Genomic DNA, 19,686 nt, shown 5'->3' on the forward strand with positions numbered 1-19,686 from the left:
ATGCTTGCAGTTCCGTCTCGTAATAAACATAATTCAAATGAGCGGTTACCCTTTCTTTCAACGATGGAAAGTTGTTTATCCTTTCTGTTCATTTGATTGATTAATATTTTTTTTGTACCTATTTGTATTTTTTCCGTGAACCGCGATCACCTTCAAAATCTTTGGCGATCGACCGGTCGATCGCGATCGACCCTTTGAGCACCACTGCATAGATTATGTTTCTCTGTCCGTCCGTCTGTCTAGTCTTATATTGAGAAAACTGTAACAACAAAAAATAGACGATAATTGCAAACATTGCGGAAAACTGGGTGGTCTTGATCATGTCCTGCTGGCTATAGGCTCGCAACAAATATACAACATAATTATAAATTTCTTGTCAGACACATGCACTGTTCTATAAGATTTGTACGCGGGTATGGAATTTTTCATAATCGTGTAGAAATTTAGATTTGCATCCTTTGTTTATCCTAAATGTTGTGTATCCTAAACACCTTATCCGTGGTCCAGTATTGTTTGTCTACTAAAAATGTCTTGATGGGCCCCTAGAGGTGAAGCAAGTGACCCTGTATTTTCCTAGTCGTATTTTCTTCTATTAATTGTCCGTTGATTTCTTATTATAGTCCAGTCGGGTTAGACGAATAACAGGCCTAACCCTGCATTAGAAGCTGCCTCAAATTTTAGTTTTCTAATCTTTAGGGGGGTCAATAGTAGTGTAAATTTAAAATCTCTACTGAATTCCGCTGTTGCGTTAGCCGCCATCTTGATTTTAAACGAGAACTGTTTTTGCTCAATAGCTCCGCCATTTTCAACTTTTCGACAAAAAGTATAACTACCGAAATTGTTGAAAATGTGATTTTCTATCATGTTGTTTTTTGCATACATTCGTGGCCATCCATTCGCTTGATGTCATCAGTCCATCTTGTTTCAGGTCTGCCCTACTTCTTCTTAACCCGGGAACAGTCGCGCTCACTTCTGTCACGTAAGCAGTCGCGCGATTAGATTAAATCTAACAATATGAATTTAAATACGAATTTAAAACCAATTTTTATTTTATAATATTTTTATTTACTTGTTATATTAAAAATACCTATTTCTAACAATTTTAAAGCTAATTAGTTCTCACCAAAGCCATAAATTCCACAAAAAAAAAGTAAAAAAAAAAAATTTTTAATTACAAAAAAACACCTACGCTTTACTACAATCTTCCTGGAGGCACTTACGAGTGGAAAGTTATGTTGTAAAATTTTTCATCAAGTTATCACGGAAAAGGATAAACTGTTAGATTTTTTCTAACGGCGAGACTGCTCCCGGGCTAAACATGATACACCCTGTATACTCTTCTTACTTAATTTTATGTGTATCAGCCTGCATCGTACTGTCGACCTTTTGGAATATAATTTATCGCAGTGTTATAATGACAATGTGTGGGTACTGTCACGAAAATTATATCGATATTATGAAACTTTGTAGACTACAAGATCAAATTATGTATATCGATTCAGGAAATCACCACACCCTAAACCGTATAAGGCAAATCTGCATTTTTATCTCTAAATGCACATCTGCATATTTAATGATATATGACCGTTAGTATTATTAAAAACCTGTAGAGTCAACGGAGACAGTAGCAGCAATGGTCACCAAAATAACCAATGAGGAAGTGGCTCAAGCGCTTCAAAAAATAAAGAAAGGAAAAGCGGTAGGACCAGATGATATTCCTGGGGAAGTATGGAGAGCATTGGGAGAGACAGGAACAAGGTGGCTAGCAGGTCTATTTAATAGAATTATGGAAGTTGGACAAATGCCAGACGAATGGAGAAGCAGTATACTGGTACCTGTTTACAAAAACAAGGGAGATATACAACAATGTACAAACTACAGGGCTATAAAACTGCTTAGCCACACCATGAAAATATGGGAAAGAGTAATTGATAGACGGATACGTGAAGAGACCGAAATATCCGAGAATCAATCTGGCTTTATGCAGGGTAGATCAACAACAGATGCAATTTTCACTATAAGGCAGTTGATGGAAAAATACAGGAGTAAAGAAACAAACGCTCATATGGTATTCATTGATCTTGAGAAAGCATATGATAGAGTTCCTCGAGAGATTCTGTGGTGGGCACTCAATAAGAAAGGAGTCCCTGGTGAATATGTAAAGATTGTGAGGGATATGTATGAGGGAGTAACGACTAGTGTTAGGACAGGTGTGGGAGAGACTGATAAATTTCATGTGAAAGTAGGATTGCATCAAGGTTCTGTGCTTAGTCCGTATTTATTCTCATTAGTTTTGGACCAGATAACAGCGAAAATACAGGGTAACATTCCATGGTGCTTAATGTATGCTGATGATGTCGTGTTAGTAGGAAATAGTGAAAGAGACTTAGAACAAAAACTGGAACAGTGGAGACAAGCTCTGGAGGAAAAAGGTTTAAAACTTAGTAGGACAAAAACAGAGTATTTGGAATGTTCATTTAAAGATGGAGCTACTACAAATAAAATGGTATCTTTGGATGGTGAAATGATTGTAAAAAGCAATAGTTTTAAGTACCTAGGATCGGTATTACAGAGTAATGGAGAAATAGATGGAGATGCATGCAGTAGAATTAGGGCTGGATGGATGAAGTGGAAAGAAGCGAGTGGTGTGTTGTGTGACAGAAAAATTCCAATGAAGCTGAAGGGAAAATTCTATAAAACAGCCATAAGACCAGCTATGATGTACGGAACTGAATGTTGGGCAGTGAAAAAGAAAGAGGAACAGCGAATGCATGTGGCGGAAATGAGAATGCTTAGATGGATGAGTGGAGTGACAAAGAAGGATAAAATTAGAAATGAGTATATTAGGGGAAGTCTAGGTGTGGCACCAATTGATGCCAAAATGAGAGAGCATAGGTTAAGATGGTTTGGTCATGTTCAACGTCGAGACGTTAACCACCCAATACGAAGAATAGCTGAAGTGCAGATTCCTGGAAGGAGTAGGAGAGGAAGACCAAAGAAGACCTGGGGGGAGACGATAAGGCAGGACATGTTGGTAAAGGGGATTAACATTGATATGGCCCAAGATAGAATTGTGTGGAGAAATGCAATTAGGGAAGCCGACCCCGCATAGGGATAAGGCAAAGAGAATGATGAGTATTATTAAAAACTTAATGGACTATCTGAAGGTTGCTTAAGACAAAAAGTGATTGACATATGACATAAGGTATTATGCGACAAAAAAGATGAATGGTAAATAACATTCTAAGATTGTATGGACGATTGTACGAAATGGCTTAAAGTACATAAAATATATGCTTTCTGTGGTTTTCCGTGTTTTACTCCGCATTGAATAATTTTGGTTTTTAGAAAAAATATTATTTTGACGACGTTTCTGCAAGGTCGCCCTCGCCATTGTCAATTCTGGTAGTTCCGCTTCTCGCTGTTGTTCAAGTGTTAACTGATTTTCAGAATAAGTTTTCTCTGTTTGGAGACTTTCGAAGTATTTTTTTATTCTTCATGTCTTTTTTCATCTGTTTTAGACTATGTCTTCGGATAAGACCATATTTTTCATAATAATTTACAAAATATTCATGTTATTAGATTCTGATAAAAATGTCATTTTCACAACACCATCTTATAGAACTTTTTCTTTCAATTTCTCTTTTAAAATACTAAAATTTCTTTTTATTTTCAGTTGATATCTCTCCTGATATGCGGAGACATATTCATCAGCCAAACCGAAGCAAGGAGAGTGCGTATACAACAGCCCGATGAAGAAGAAGAACAAGAAACTGTCAGCTACTATGCGGCCGAACCTCAAGAAGAAAGAGGACAAGTGGTGTTGGTGTCTTCAGCAGATAGATACAATGGTAAGCATTTATGATTATGGTTATTTCTTGAGGCTTTTGCTGTAATGCTTATATTTCTCATTCTACTTAGACTATAACTCTTGTGTTTGATTCTAATGCTTACATTTCTAATGTGTATAAATTTGTAGGTCTGTATGGTCAGCAAGCTGCTTCTTCAAGAAGCATCGACAACAACTATATTCCAAGGGGATCTGCACGTGCAAATGAAGGCAGAACGAAGGCTCGCGATGAAGTGAAAGCGCCACCTGTGCAAACCATCAGGAACTATAATAAAGTCAACGATGACGGATCTTTCACCTTTGGATATGAAGCTGCCGATGGCAGTTTCAAAGAGGAAACTAGAGGTAAGTAGCTTATGTGGCGAAATATGGTTTACTATCTGTATCTTCTAGTCGAGTTTAGGTGACAGAGTATCATCAATAAACATATCTTCTTTTGCATGTACCATGTCCTTTAAGTCCGTTGGTTACCATCATAGCTATCTTAATTTTATTCACTGCCACTCTAAATAGCATGCTTGTATCAATCCCATATCAATCTCGCAAGTTCTTCAAACATGAGGTTTTTCGTCCTGGACTGCGTGTGTCTGCTGTTTTCCCTTGCATAATATTTTGTGGCAACTTATATTTGGGATCTCCAATTATATGTCCGAAGTACTCCAACTTTCCCTTCTTGATGATTTTTATAATCTCAGTAGTCTTGCTGATACGTTTTAGTATTGTGGAGTTTCGAATCTTCCCCACCCAAGATACTTTTAAAATTCGTCGATAGCACCACATTTCGAAAGCCTGAAGGCGATTTAGATCACTTTTACTCGCAGTCCAAGTCCCGACACCATAAAGTAAGACCGAGAACACGTAGCAGCGAAGTAGGCGGATCCTCAATGCCAATTTTAGGTCTGTCTGATAATAAATTGGACATCCTTTTTAAGGGGCTCTGGACTGCTCAATTCTGGATTTAATTTCACCATGACTTTCTGCGATGCAATTTAACAGATATCCGAGATACCTAAACAATTTGATCAACTACCTCAAGTTTGGTACTATTTATACAGGGTGTCCCGAAATGATTGGTCATAAATTATACCACATATTCTGGGGTCAAAAATAGTTCGATTGAACCTAACTTACCTTAGTACAAATGTGCTTATAAAAAAAGTTACAGCCCTTTGAAGTTACAAAATGAAAATCTATTGTTTTCAATATATCGAAAACTATTAGAGATTTTTTATTGAAAATGGACATGTATCATTCTTATGGCAGGAACATCTTAAAACGAAATTATGGTGAAATTTGTTTACCCCATAAAAAAATTATGGGAATTTTGTTCCCTTAAACCCCCCAAACTTTTGTGTACGTTCCAATTAATTCATTATTGTGGTACCATTAGTTAAACACAACGTTTTTAAAACTTTTTTGCCTCCTAGTATTTTTTCTATAAGCCAGTTTTAGATGCGGCTTCTTTTTCAATATATTTACGTAAACATTTTATGGGGGTTTTGTTCCTTTAAACCCCCCAAATGGTTGTGTACGTTCCAATTAAACTATTATTGTGGTACCATTAGTTAAACAGTGTTTTTAAAACTTTTGCCTCTTAGTCTTTTTTTATAAGTCACCTTTTATTGAGATGTAGCTTCTTTTTCAAAATATACCTAAAAATGTAAATTTTAAATAAATTTTCAGATTATTAACAGGTCTCTATAACCGTATTTAACCATATACAAATATGTGGTGGATTCGACAAATATTCAAAATATCTCGATAAACACTGACTTATCGAAAAAGTACTAAGAGGCAAAAAAGTTTTAGAAATATTGTGTTTAACTAATGGTGCCACAATAATAATTCAGTTGGAACGTACACAAAAGTTTGGGGGGGTTTAAGGGAACAAAACCCCATAAAATTTTTATGGGGTGCACCAATTTCACTTTAATTTTTTTTAAGATGTTGCTGCCATAAAAATGCCATATGTCCATTTTCAATAAAAAATCTCTGAGAGTTTTCAACATATGAAAAAAATCGATTTTCATTTTGTAACTTCAAAGGGCTGTAACTTTTTTTTGTAAACTATTGTATATAGGTAAGTGAGGTTCAATCAATCTATTTTTAACCTCAGAATCTGTGGTATAATTTATGACCAATCTTTTCGGGACACCCTGTATAATATAGACGGTTTTATATTCTGTTGTTTACTTATTACGAGTATTGCGGCTTTCCGTATGTTCAGATCTAGACCTGCTCCTTACAACTCTTAACGACATTGTCAAGTAATGTAAATCTTCTTAAGAAGAAGTTAGGAGTACTGTGTCGCCCGTTTATCGCAAATTATTGATGACTTCGATCAATATACAGTGCTTAACATAATCAAATGCCTTTTGAAAATCAATAAAACAACAGTAGATATCTACAGATATATCACGACATTTTTGAGCAAGTACGTTTTTCTCAACCAATGGTTCTCGTTGAACTGTGTTGCATCGAACATTACGGAAATCAAAATGTGTGCCACATAGGGCCGGTTGTTCGAACGCTAATCAACAATGATCATTATCAAATATTTAATTACTGTCACCAAAACTGTCAATGTCAACTTTGTTTGGGTTGCTGAAAGCATAATTAATTACAATTAGGAGATTTATTATTAATTATGGTAATAATTATTGTTATATTAATTGATTATAGACTCCACAGACTTTTTAACAACCCAAACAAAGTTGACATTGACAGTAATTAATTATTTGATAATGATCATTGTTGATTAGCGTTCGAACAACCGGCCCTAAGGTATTCCTCGAATTTATTACATGTATTACCTTCAATTTTCAACAAATGGCTTAATAAACTGATGGTTCAATAATCAGCACAGGTTTTTGCTGTTGTCTTCTTCGGTAGAGATATGAACAATGAATTAGACCAACCAATCATAAATCATAAATATATCGCTAAGTAGAAAAGAACAGTTTGAACAACTAGAATTGCAAACAAAACTAATTGTGCACTTTGAATGTTTTATAAAATTATAAAAAACCTTGAAAATTATATAAATTATGGAAAACACTGATGTTATAAAAGATTGAATAGTTTGTAGAAATATTTTGTTCGTACACTTTGCATTTTTGTGCAACTGCTAAAATCCTGGTCACACGTCATTGAAAATCTGCAATTTTCGCAAAGATTATACACACATTCATGTAGGTCATGATCATATTCATTAATACAATTAAAACAGCATTGAAACAACTCATATTTGCTTAATTTAATGGGCTCCACTGACAGTTACGGTTATGTCTTCATTGACATGGATTTTATAAACAAATTATTAGCAAAATCTATATTTTTTGCTCCTCAAGGAATATCAACGATACCATGGTTATCTGCTCTGGTGTTAGGTCTTTTAGTTAATATTTTTGCCGTTTTGTAGAATTTATAGTTAACGTAGGTAGTCCAATTCAAAAGGTGTGGACGTCATATATTTAATGTCATCATGCCAATGGTACAAACAGAAAAAAGTGTTGTGTGATTTGGTAGAATGCGATCTTACCCTTCAAAAAATATGTCACGTATTTCAACACCTTGGAAGGATACTACAAATCTGGCCTCCACATAAGTGGTCTGTAGCTTCTACATGATAGGTGTGAAATTTTAACCATTCTTGCTGTTGATTGGATAGGAAGAGTGGCATAATCTAGCCTCCATGCTAGGTACATCATAGCTTCCATACGGTACTTCCAATATTTAATATTTTATTTATTCAAGTGGACAATAAAGGTAAAACACAAACAACTTTTGTTTCTTACTTGTTTATTTAAACAATAATGTGACATTTTACATAGAAATATGAGTAATTTGGACTAAATAAATGTTTACTTGTCGAATTTTTCCACCGTCTGCACACAACAGCTGAACGGAGCCATTAGACCTAACAACAAAACGTGAAATAAAATGTGTATTTTAAAACTGTTGGATAAACAGTACCTACAATCAGAAAAACTTACCTTTAAAAAGGTACTCGATTATGAAATAACAAAAATATCAAAAAACGACTGAATATCAGCTTTTTATGGTGACACAAACACATCACATAACCGACCATATAAAATAAGTGAACGACAACGAACGAACGAACACGAACACAGATTACAGATTCACAGATAGCGCAGGATTTGTCAAAAGTCATGTTCCACCAATCACAAGGCCGACATCAGCGCCTCTGACTAAATGGAAGGAAAATAAATACGATTACATGTTTTTTATTAGAGTGAGCGGGGCATGGGTACAAACTTGACGGCAAATAAATTCAACATATTTTTCCTCATAAGTATATTAGTTTTTTCTCTACTGTCAAGTGTAGCAGGAAAGCGTTGTTGTCAAATAAAAAAAAACATATATATTTATTTACTACAGCAGCTTACCGGTTATACTGTTTCTCTTTGTCTTTAAGAGTGTAAAGCAAAGATAACTATCTGTACTATAAATGCCAAACTCATTTTGTCCTATAGAAGGTTATGTTAGATGTTTGTTATAGTATTTTTACTACAAAAACGTTATTACGTAGGTCAAAATTTTTGACGTAAGAGAACTGTCAAAACATTAGAATGTGACTTTTCATTATTGTGTGTTTATTATAAACATGGCAATAATGAAAAGTCACATTCTAATTTTTTGACAGTTCCCTTACGTCAAAAATTTTGACCTACGTAATAACGTTTTTGTAGTAAAAATACTATAATAGATGTGAAGTTGGTTAAAATATAAACTATCCTACGAAACTGTCTACACAGTAAATTTTGCTATTTTAGTTTCTCTATTTGATTTTGATTCAAATTGTTGGATGTGTTAATTGAATTGTATTAAAACAATAATATATCTGTATTTCGTTTTCCGATTATAATTTGAAAACAATATTTTGACATTATATTTTTAACCTCCAATATTATGACAGACCATAGATATATAATACTCTAGATTGCGCCCTGCGATCTTAAAATGGGTGACGGTTGCGACAGAGATAAATGGGCCTATTAATTAAGTCCGTAGTCTCTTTCTAATTCAAGGAGAGTATCGACGACGTCACTATCCTCCTCTATCGAGTGTTATTTAAATGTTTTGACAGTTCGAGCGGATGGCGACGAGAACATTGAGAACGACGAGAATTGAGAACATTGAGAACATTGAGAACGACGAGAACGATGGGCCCGGATTACGTACACTCGATACGCATCGTATCCGCCATGTTTTACCGTAGCGCCTTATGGGAAAACATGGCGGATACGATTCGTATCGAGTGTTCGTAATCCGGGGGATGGTCTTTGGTCTTCGGACGTGGATAATCGTGGTTCGAATCCCATACCAATCTTTACTTTTTTATTTTTAATTTAATCAATATTGCGTTTATTAGATATTATTACATATCTAAAATAAATCTATGCAAAGAAATATATAACAAATAAGAAAAACTGTGTAGGTACCTATAGATTTTTAAAAATATAAAAGCCAATGTTATTTTTTTTAATAAGTTAATGATAGAATAGTATAAAGTAATTGTTAAAAATATTCGTAAAAAATTACCAATAATGTATATCAACATAATGTACGATCGATTTATTAATTGAATCGGTCATTTCAAAAACAACACGAGTCACATATTCCTAATTTTACAGAAGAGCAAAGAAAACTAACTGTATAGTCGAAAGATGGATGAAATGGATGACATCAAAATTCAGAGTTATATTGTAGTTTTGTTCCTAATGTTTTTACTGGACTGGTGTCGTTTTTGCACACAACGTTTATCTTAAAGGAGTCTATTCCTCTCAAAAAGTTAGTTTCTGAAAATTGTGGACTTTGCTGTTTTTGAAATGACCGATTCAATTATAAGTAATTAGACATTATTTTTATTTATGAAACTATGGTTACAATTTTTTAAAAAAGTAGAAGCAAAACAAACATTATTCATATCATTCGAATAAGGACGAATTTATATTAATAACGAATGACATTATTTATTTTACTATGCAGTTCACAAATTATGTATTCCAATATTAACTTACTATACATACATTTATTATCTGCTAGATTTACTTAGGTCCATTTTTCAGATGTATTGAATAAACGCAATATTGATTAAATAAAAATAAAAAAGGTAAAGTTGGTATGGGATTCGAACCACGATTATCCACGTCCGAAGACCAAAGACCATTTCTCGTCACCACCCGCTCCAACTGTCAACACATATTACTCGATAAAGTGGGATAGTCACGTCGTCGATATTCCCCTTAAATTAAAAAGAGACTACCGACCAAATAGGCTCATTTATCTCTGTCGCAACCGTCACCCATTTTAAGATGACACGGCGCAATCTAGAGTATTATATCTATGTGACAGACATCAACAGTTACCATTTCCAATCTCACCAAATGTAATAATGATGTTATATAAACTCTTCACTAACTCTAGCCAATGAAATGTTCGCTGTAATAGACATGGCATCTCAAAAAATCAGATTATTCTCTATATATTTTTTTTAAATTTAGAATATGGCAAAATAGTCCTGTCGCCAGGGGGGGGGGGTACAACGGCCTCCTTAATTCAGATGGACTTACCCAAGTTTTTGTTATATATTTTGACCCGTAGAATACGAATTTTTTGGGTAACAGTTGATCCGGATGTCGATAAGATTGTTATAGACAAAGAACTTGAGGAATTACATAACAGCGATTTCTCGCAAAACAAAACATCTTTTTGTATTTTTTGGGTCATTTTAAGCAAAAAATATTCCTACAAGTTTTTTCGTAGAATGCATAGTTTTCGAGATAACCGCGGTTGAACTTTCAAAAAATAGAAAAATTGCAATTTTTGAGCCCGAATAACTTTTGATTAAAAAATAAAGTAGCAATTCTGCTTACCGCATTTGAAAGTTTAAGTCAAATTATATCGGTTTTGATTATTTGCATTGCTAAAAATTAATTTTTTTATTGTTAAACTAATCTATAAACACATAGTGTTTCCCGTGCCTAATACATGCGTTTTAACGCATGCTACGTAGAAATTGCCTCGCTTGCACTCGTAGCTACTCTACCTACTCGTTAGATTTTAAATGAGAAATCATTGAAAACATTACTCACATACTAATTGTTTATAGCTTTGTTTAACAATAAAATAATAAATTTCTAGTAATGCAAATAATCAAAACCGATATAATTTGGCTTAAACTTTCAAATGCGGTAAGCAGAATTGCTACTTTATTTTTTAATCAAAAGTTATTCGGTTTCAAAAATTACAAATTTTCGATTTTTTTAAAGTTCAACCGCGGTTATTTCGAAAACTATGCATTCTACGAAAAAACTTGTAGGAATATTTTTTGCTTAAAATGACCCAAAAAATACAAAAAGATGTTTTGTTTTGCGAGAAATCGCTGTTATGTAATTCCTCAAGTTCTTTGTCTATAACAATCTTATCGACATCCGGATCAACTGTTACCCAAAAAATTCGTATTCTGCGGGTCAAAATATATAAAAAAAACTTGGGTAAGTCCATCTGAATTAAGAAGGCCGTTGTACCCCCCCTGGCGACAGGACTAAAAAGGGTCAGCGATGTTTCGTGAGATATCAAAGTCCATGGAATTTCATAGTGTATTCATATACGTATTTTGATCTGGTTAATTCGAATTTCAAACTTTCTTTTGCATCGGGAGTGATGGGAATTTGTTTTAAATTATTTAATTATTTAAATGATTATAATTCGTAAGCTAACAAATATAAATCATTTTTACAAAATGCAATTTGTTCAAACAAATTTACAAACTTGGCTGAATTTTAAATAAAATAACTTTATAATAGCTCAATTTAAAGGAAACGACCAGCATTAACACTAAACCTTATATCCCAGTAAATGAACGGGAAATACGGCGATACCGTGTAATTTTCAGGGTCAACTCCGAATTGCATGAAAATTTGGATTTAGGTTCTACTTACCCTCCACTTCAAAGTTAAACTTGTACCGTTGGTTACTTTTACTTATGGGGTGACAGTTACCCATTCTCGGGGGTGACAAAAACGCACGTTTAAAATAATTTCGGAGATGCATACATTGACTAATTTTCAGCATGTTCAGCATGTTTTGTTCTACAGAGTTTTTTTAAATTAGTTAATATTTTTTGAGTTATTTGTGAGTGAAAATGTGTCTTTCTTTAACAAAAAATTACGTTTTCAGGCGGTTTTTCACAAATAACTCAAAAAGTATGTATTTTATCGAAAAACTCGAAAATAAAATAAACACCTAAAAAATTTTAATAAGTATTTCCCGAAAATTCCTTTATTTTTTGGTTATTTCATGTTGAAATATTCGATTTGGAATTTGACAAATAAGAACGTATTTTTCATGCGCTACAACTTTGTTTTTACTGGGTTTATAGACTTCATAAATATACATTTTTATTCATTTTTTTATAAGCTACACGTTTACTAAGAATGTTTTTTTTTTGATTAAATACTTATTTTTTTGCTCGCAAATAATCCGAAAAGTATTAACTTAGTTAAAATATTCGATAGAACAAAAGTTACTTAGAATTTATCCATTTCCGGACTTACCTTGAACGTATGTTTTTTCACCCCCGCATGTTTTTTTAACTTTGAAATGGAGGATAAGTATTGAAAACCTACCTGAAACCAAATTTCCATGCAATTCGGAGTTGACCCTGAAAATTACACTCCAAAACGCTCATTTACTGGGCTATTAATTTTAATCGAAATATTTATAACAAAGTTATAGGAACTACAGTTGAGTCCCTGAACCTTTACCCGTGCGTCATCATTTAAAGCATACGAAATAAGTCGATGATAAATCGGAAATTGAAATTTACTAAACAACGCAATAGCAAATGACAGTAAGTGACTTGTTGTTGCGTTTAGTAGATTTCAATTTCCGATTTATCATCGACTTATTTCGTATGCTTTAAATGATGACGCACGGGTAAAGGTTCAGGGACTCAACTGTAGTTCCTATAACTTTGTTATAAATATTTCGATTAAAATTAATAGCCCAGTAAATGAGCGTTTTGGAGTGTAATTTTCAGGGTCAACTCCGAATTGCATGGAAATTTGGTTTCAGGTAGGTTTTCAATACTTATCCTCCATTTCAAAGTTAAAAATACATGCGGGGATGAAAAAACATACGTTCAAGGTAAGTCCGGAAATGGATAAATTCTAAGTAACTTTTGTTCTATCGAATATTTTAACTAAGTTAATACTTTTCGGATTATTTGCGAGCAAAAAAATAAGTATTCAATCAAAAAAAACATTCTTAGTAAACGTGTAGCTTAAAAAAAAATGTGTAAAAATGTATATTTATGAAGTCTATAAACCCAGTAAAAACAAAGTTGTAGCGCATGAAAAATACGTTCTTATTTGTCAAATTCCAAATCGAATATTTCAACATGAAATAACCAAAAAATAAAGCAATTTTCGGGAAATACTTATTAAAATTTTTCGATAAAATACATACTTTTTGAGTTATTTGTGAAAAACCGCCTGAAAACGTAATTTTTTGTTAAAGAAAGACACATTTTCACTCACAAATAACTTAAAAAATATTAACTAATTTAAAAAACTCTGTAGAACAAAACATGCTGAGAATTAGTCAATGTATGCATCTCCGGAATTAATTTAAACGTGCGTTTTTGTCACCCCCGAGAATGGGTAACTGTCACCCCATAAGTAAAAGTAACCAACGGTACAAGTTTAACTTTGAAGTGATGACGCACGGGTAGAGATGCAAGTACTCAACTGTATAAAAGGATATTTTTTATAAAAAAACATATAGCTTGTTTATCAGATTTTTAGCTACTAAAACTTTAGATGATAGTAAAGCAAGTTACATAGTAATCGTATTGTACGATCTAAGACGAAGAATTTTATGTATTATAGGTATGAATAAAGTTATCTTGTAATGCCACAAGAATAAAAAACCGCTAAACGCCGTAAAAATAAGTGGCGCATAACATATTCCAGCTACAAAAGATCTGATATGAATGTTACGTGGCGCGAAAATGGATTTTCATTTGATGCAAAACAAAATTTTAGTTTTATTTTAAAATATTTTTCCATAATATTTGCTAAATTTGAAGTAAACGAGCCACAAAAGAGTAACTTTGATACAGTTTGAATTTTGAAACTCTTTTGTGGCGCGTTTATTTCAAATTTAGCAAATATTATGGGAAAATATTTTAAAATAATACTAAAATTTTGTTTCGCATCAAATGAAAATCCATTTTCGCGCCACGTAACATTCATATCAGATCTTTTGTAGCTGGAATATTTTATGCGCCACTTATTTTTACGGCGTTTAGCGGATTTTTATTCTTGTATCAGGAGTTTTTCAAAGGTATTTATAAATTAAATGTATGAAGTTGAATGCAATGTTCCTCTATTACACGTCAAGCTTTATAAATTGTCACCTTTGTTGCATTATCTCCCAAATGATCTAGTGTCCATCGAATGTACACTAGATTTTTTTCTATTCGAAATAGATTGAAAAAAAATATATTGAGATGGCCGGTAAATGAAGTCGGATTGCCCGTTGCCAGATCAAATTTAGCGTCTTAACCACTACAACTACATAAACCATTTGGGGAATAATCGTCAATTGGATTATACTTTTGTATCTTAATAACTTCTAAACGGCTTAACCGATTTTGATCAGTAAACATGAGTTTGAAACGTATTAACCAGTAGTATCTGATGGATCTAAGGTCAAGTATGATAACTGAAGCTATTACAGGAATTATTGAGCTTTCGAAACAGTTTTTCCCACAGGAAATAGATTTAATCATATTTATGAAGCCTATAACCTAAAAATTCCAATTTTCCCGGATATGAGGTATACATCGTTAGATTCGTCTTGAGTCCTTCTACAAACGCTAAGTTATTGGCGCAATTCGTACGTTGAAATGTTGACTAATTGTCGAAAAACCAAAATTTTCAAAGTTTAGTTTTTCAGTTTTTCGGCTATACTGAGCCGTGTATATGTCTGATCCTGATGGCTTAGACACCATCTGAAAGCTTAAGTCAACATTATTGATTTGATGTATTTGCGGTTCTCCTGCCTCTTCGTGATCTGAATATATATACCCCCAAAAATATGCCGTTTTGTACTTACCAAGTCCTATAGCTGGCTTATGGGTCGTCAAAAGTAACAAACTACACCGGTTCTAAATCGGCCCTGACCCGCTCTTTAAACACAGAGAAAAATATCAAATCGGTTTAACTTTCAAACACACATACATACATATCCACAAACATTTTCCCTTTTTTAAATAAAAATTGAGTCACATTTCTAAGCTCTATAACTTTTGAATGGTATAACCGATTTTCAAAATTAGACATGCGTTGGAAATTTAATGATCAGTTCTATTAGAAGCCGCAAAGGTTGGACAAATTTTTAAACTTTTTGGGAGTTTTGGTGACGAGAACGAAAAAGAGGCCCTAAAAAGGAAAGGCCGTAAAATCTACACCCTTGGACCAAAATCGATGGTTGACATATAAATGGGTGAGTCTTTTCTGAACTTTAAGATGGGAGTTGGCCCAATTTTCAATTCAGTCAGATTTAGAAAATCGAAAATTTTGTTTATATATAGTGTCGCGTGTAGGGTGGTGTGGGTCTGCGCCACTGGCGAGAACTGCCGTTCTCTGGTAATGTCCAAAATTAGACATGCGTTGGAAAGGTAACGATCAGTACTGTTAGAAGCCGCAAAAGTCGGACTTAAATTTTCGAAGTTTTTGGGAGTTTTGGGGACCAGAACGAAAAACAGACCCTAAATAGGAAGGGCCGTAAAATCGACACCCTTGGACCAAAATGTATGGTTGACATATGAATGGGTGAGTCTTTTTTTGAACTTGAAGATGGGAGTTGGCAAAATTTTCAATTCAGTCAGATTTAGAAAATTGAAAATTTCGTATATATAATAGTGTCGCGTGTAGGGGGGTGTATTTCTGCGCCACTGGCGAGAGCTGCCGTTAGCTGGTAATCTTTCCGATATAAAACTAACAGCTTCGATAACTAATAAATCGAAAACTATTAGTTTTATCAAAAAAATATATAATGAACAGTTTTTGCTTATAATTAATATTTTTACCAGCATTTGCGGTTAAAATATAAAAAACATTTCCACCCTCGAGATGAGGTGGCAACCACCCCATGGTAAAAGCGTCTTTCGGCATCATATAGATTTTGATCCTTGGACTATCCACTACTTATTGTCAAATTTTTAAGCAAATCGATCCATTCTGTAAAAATTGCGAAGTGAAAAATTTCAGTTCCTGGACTAATTCTAGTTTTGGAGCTCTATAACTTCTGAACGGCTTACCTGATGTTAATCACTAAACATGAATTTGAAACGTATTGACAAGTAGTATCTGATACATCCAAGATCGAGTATGATAACTGAACGTATTACAGGAATTATTGAGCTTGAAAAACCGTTTTTTCCCATAAGAAATAGATTTGATCGTACTTATGAAGCCTATAACTTAAAAATTCGAATTTTCCCAGATATAAGGTATACACCGGTAGACGCGTCCTGAGTCTGAGACGAAATGCGTAGGTTGAAATTTTGAGTAATTGTCGAAAAACCAAAATTTTCAAAGTTTAATTTTTCAGTTTTTTTGCTATGGTGAGCACTGCGTATGTCTCAGCTTGATCGTCTAGACGCCATTTGAAAGCTTAACTCAACCCTATTGATTTGGTGTATTTGCGGTTGTCCTGTCTTTCCTTGAACTTAAGATATATACGCCCAAAAAATATGCTATTTTGTATTTACCTAGTCCTCTAGCTAACTTACGGGTAGTCAGAAGTCAAAAATTAGACCGGTTCTGAATCGGCCCTCACACCCTCTTGAAACACAGAAAAAAAATTCAGATCGGTTTAACTTTTCCACATACATACATACAAACATACATACATATCCACAAACATTTTCCATTTTTTAAATAAAAATTGAGTCATATTTCTGAACTCGATAACTTTTGAATGGTATAACCGATTTTCAAAATTAAACATGCGTTGGAAAGGTAATGATCTATGCTATCAGAAGCCGCAAAGGTCTGGCTTAAATTTTTGAAATTTTTGGGAGTTTTGGGGACGAGAACGAAAAACAGGCTTTAAATGGGAAGGGCCGTAAAATCCACACCCTTGGACCAAAATGGAGAAGTAACATATGGATGGACGAGTCTTTTCTTAAACTTTAAGATAGGATTTGCCCAATTTTCAATTCAGTCAGGTTTAGAAAATCGAAAATTTCGTGTATATATAGTGTCGCTTGTAGGGGTGTTGTGCGCCACTGGTGAGAACTGCCGTTCTCTGTGGATAAAGCAATTTTAAAGTACGCGCGCTGTTACGTTTCGGACGCCTAGAACCGTAGATATAACTATGGGAGTATAGGCAAGGCCATAAATTATAGTATGATTTTGCGACGCAAAAGGAAGTTTGAAATTCGAACTCAAGTGGTCAAAATACATGAGAATACTCTCTGAAACTCCGTCGGTCACGAAACACCCTGGCCCATAGACTAAAGACTTTCCCCTAAATATTATAATCAATAAACATATTTTATAGGCACTGACTGTGTAGTAAGAGGAAAATATGGCTACGTAGACCCTGATGGCAACAAGAGAGAATTCACCTATGTATCAGGAAACCCATGCGATCCTAATGCCCCCAAAGAAGAAGAGGAAGCGGAAAACGAAGCCGACAACGAAAACATTCCTGCTAATTATCCCTCACGTCCTATCCAACCGCAATATCGTAGACCTCCAGTAACAGCTGCACCCAAGCCTGCTGTGACTCTATTCCAGACTAACTATGCCCAAGAAGAAGAAGAACCAGAGCCTGAGCAGCTATTACGAGTGACACCACAACCACAGGTAAACATTAGCATATTCATTTTTTATTATTATATACTTAGTGACATTAGAATTGTTAGGTAGATACAAACACCCAGAGGGAGTAATTTCTTGAACTTATTTTTTTGGCAACAGAATGATTATATTGAAAGCATGCTATAATATCAATATACACACACACCCAAACTTATATAGAATCACCATGTATTTCAAAGTAATATTTATTTCTTTTGAAAAAACTTGTTATTTTTGCGAAGATTAAAGGTTTTTATTGAAAATAAACAAATATATAAGACAATCGGATAGTACAGCCCGGTACGGTATAGATTATTTGCTTGAGTTGCAAGTTGAACGAAAATAAATAAACTAACTTTTGCGTCCAAAAACAAAAATATGCCTCATGTGGGGTTATAGAACTTATAACGAGGAAAGATTATTGGTCTTGTGGTGAAAGTAATGTTCTCAGATGGAGATAGCTGCAGAGCTAGGCGTAATACAGGGCGTTCTGTCCAAAACATATGCTAGGTAACAGGAACTAGGAAAGCTCAAAAATAAAGCAAGGGAATGTCGCCAAAAGTAATAACGGCTCTCCACGTTCGTTTAATTGTCCAATCAGCTGGAAGACACCCAACCATTTCTCACCTGCAGCTCCAAAGGCAGCTTTTGGAAGCTACAAGTGTAACTGTTTCAGTTGAAACGATAAGAAGAAGAGTTCGTACCAAAAAGTATACAGCAGGGAACATAGGGAATTAACAAAATGTGATATTTTCAAAAACAGTCAGGATCTAATGTAATCAGATGGAAAATCAGATGGCCCACGAAATCGTGTACTTAGAGATCGACGAAGACAAGCAAGAACGCAAACTGTCAGATCTGTTCACAAATATACAAGGGGAAATGTAATGTTCTGGAGAGGAATTGTGATCTGTAAAAAAACTCCTTTTATTTTCATCCAATCAACTTTAACTGCTCACAGGTATGTTGATAACCTGTAGTCAGGCTCTGGAGAGGTGCAACATTTAATTTTATTTATTGATAATGGACCTCTACATACCATTAGAGTGACTACAGACATCATTGAAGCAGAAGGTATCCCTTCTTTGGAGTGGCCTGCTTGCTCACCCGAGCTTAATCCTATAGAGTGTTTGTGGGATATGCTTAAAAGAAAAATTAGAGCTCGCCGGGATAATCCACAAAACACCGCACGGCTAGTACAAGCTGCTTTTACAGGATGGAGCAACCTACCACTACAAAATGTTGATAATTTGATTAGGAGCGTGCTCCCGCAAACTGAAGCTTGCATAAGGACTAGAGGTGATAACATTGACTACCACAAAATACAAAAAAAAATAAAATCAAGTTAAACATTATTCGTTTTACATTGAAATTTTGTATGCTATTGACTTTAAAACAACTACTTTCAATTTGTTTGTTTGTTTTTTTTTGTCTTTGGCAGAGCCAATTAGCCAGACTTGTTTCTGATTGATTGCAGATTCATAGTCATAAATTTCTTATAACATAAGTACATTCTACAATTTTATTTTTATAGATACATTGGTACATTGTGTAGCTTTTTTTATTTTGTTTTTTTTTTAATTGTTTTACTGTGTTTTTTTTATATATACTTTAATTTGTGCGAAACACTTTTTTTTACTTCTTTTTTTTATTCTTTTTTATTTTTGTTCTTTTTTTCTTTTTTTTTTGTTTATTATTTTTTTTGTTATTATTTTATTTTGTGTTTTTTTAATATTTTTTTTTTAATTTTTTCAAACCACATTAACAAATTATGCCTATTTATTACATATTACGTTTACAACTTGTATTTACATAATTTAACATGTTTATAAATGAGATGAAGAATTTCCATATCATTTGTAAATATTAAAGTATTTAGGTTTATTGGGAAAAAACATTTTAAATCTTTTAATTCCTTATAAAGGTCGT

At 33.8% G+C, this 19,686-nt stretch overlaps 1 protein-coding gene across 2 annotated transcripts in view; it reads left to right on the forward strand.

Annotated features, from left to right (window-relative positions):
* LOC114324292 (transcription factor SPT20 homolog) overlaps positions 1-19,686 on the forward strand; it is a 242,704-nt gene that overhangs the window by 173,907 nt on the left and 49,111 nt on the right. For both annotated transcript variants that reach the window (XM_028272095.2, XM_050651403.1), the window contains exons 2-4: positions 3,677-3,851; positions 3,980-4,195; positions 17,456-17,763. In XM_028272095.2, the coding sequence (XP_028127896.2) occupies positions 3,677-3,851; positions 3,980-4,195; positions 17,456-17,763 (699 nt within the window). The remainder of the gene's footprint in view (positions 1-3,676; positions 3,852-3,979; positions 4,196-17,455; positions 17,764-19,686) is intronic.

The sequence above is a fragment of the Diabrotica virgifera genome, chromosome 1 (genome assembly GCF_917563875.1).
Source record: "Diabrotica virgifera virgifera chromosome 1, PGI_DIABVI_V3a".
NCBI lineage: Eukaryota > Metazoa > Arthropoda > Insecta > Coleoptera > Chrysomelidae > Diabrotica > Diabrotica virgifera.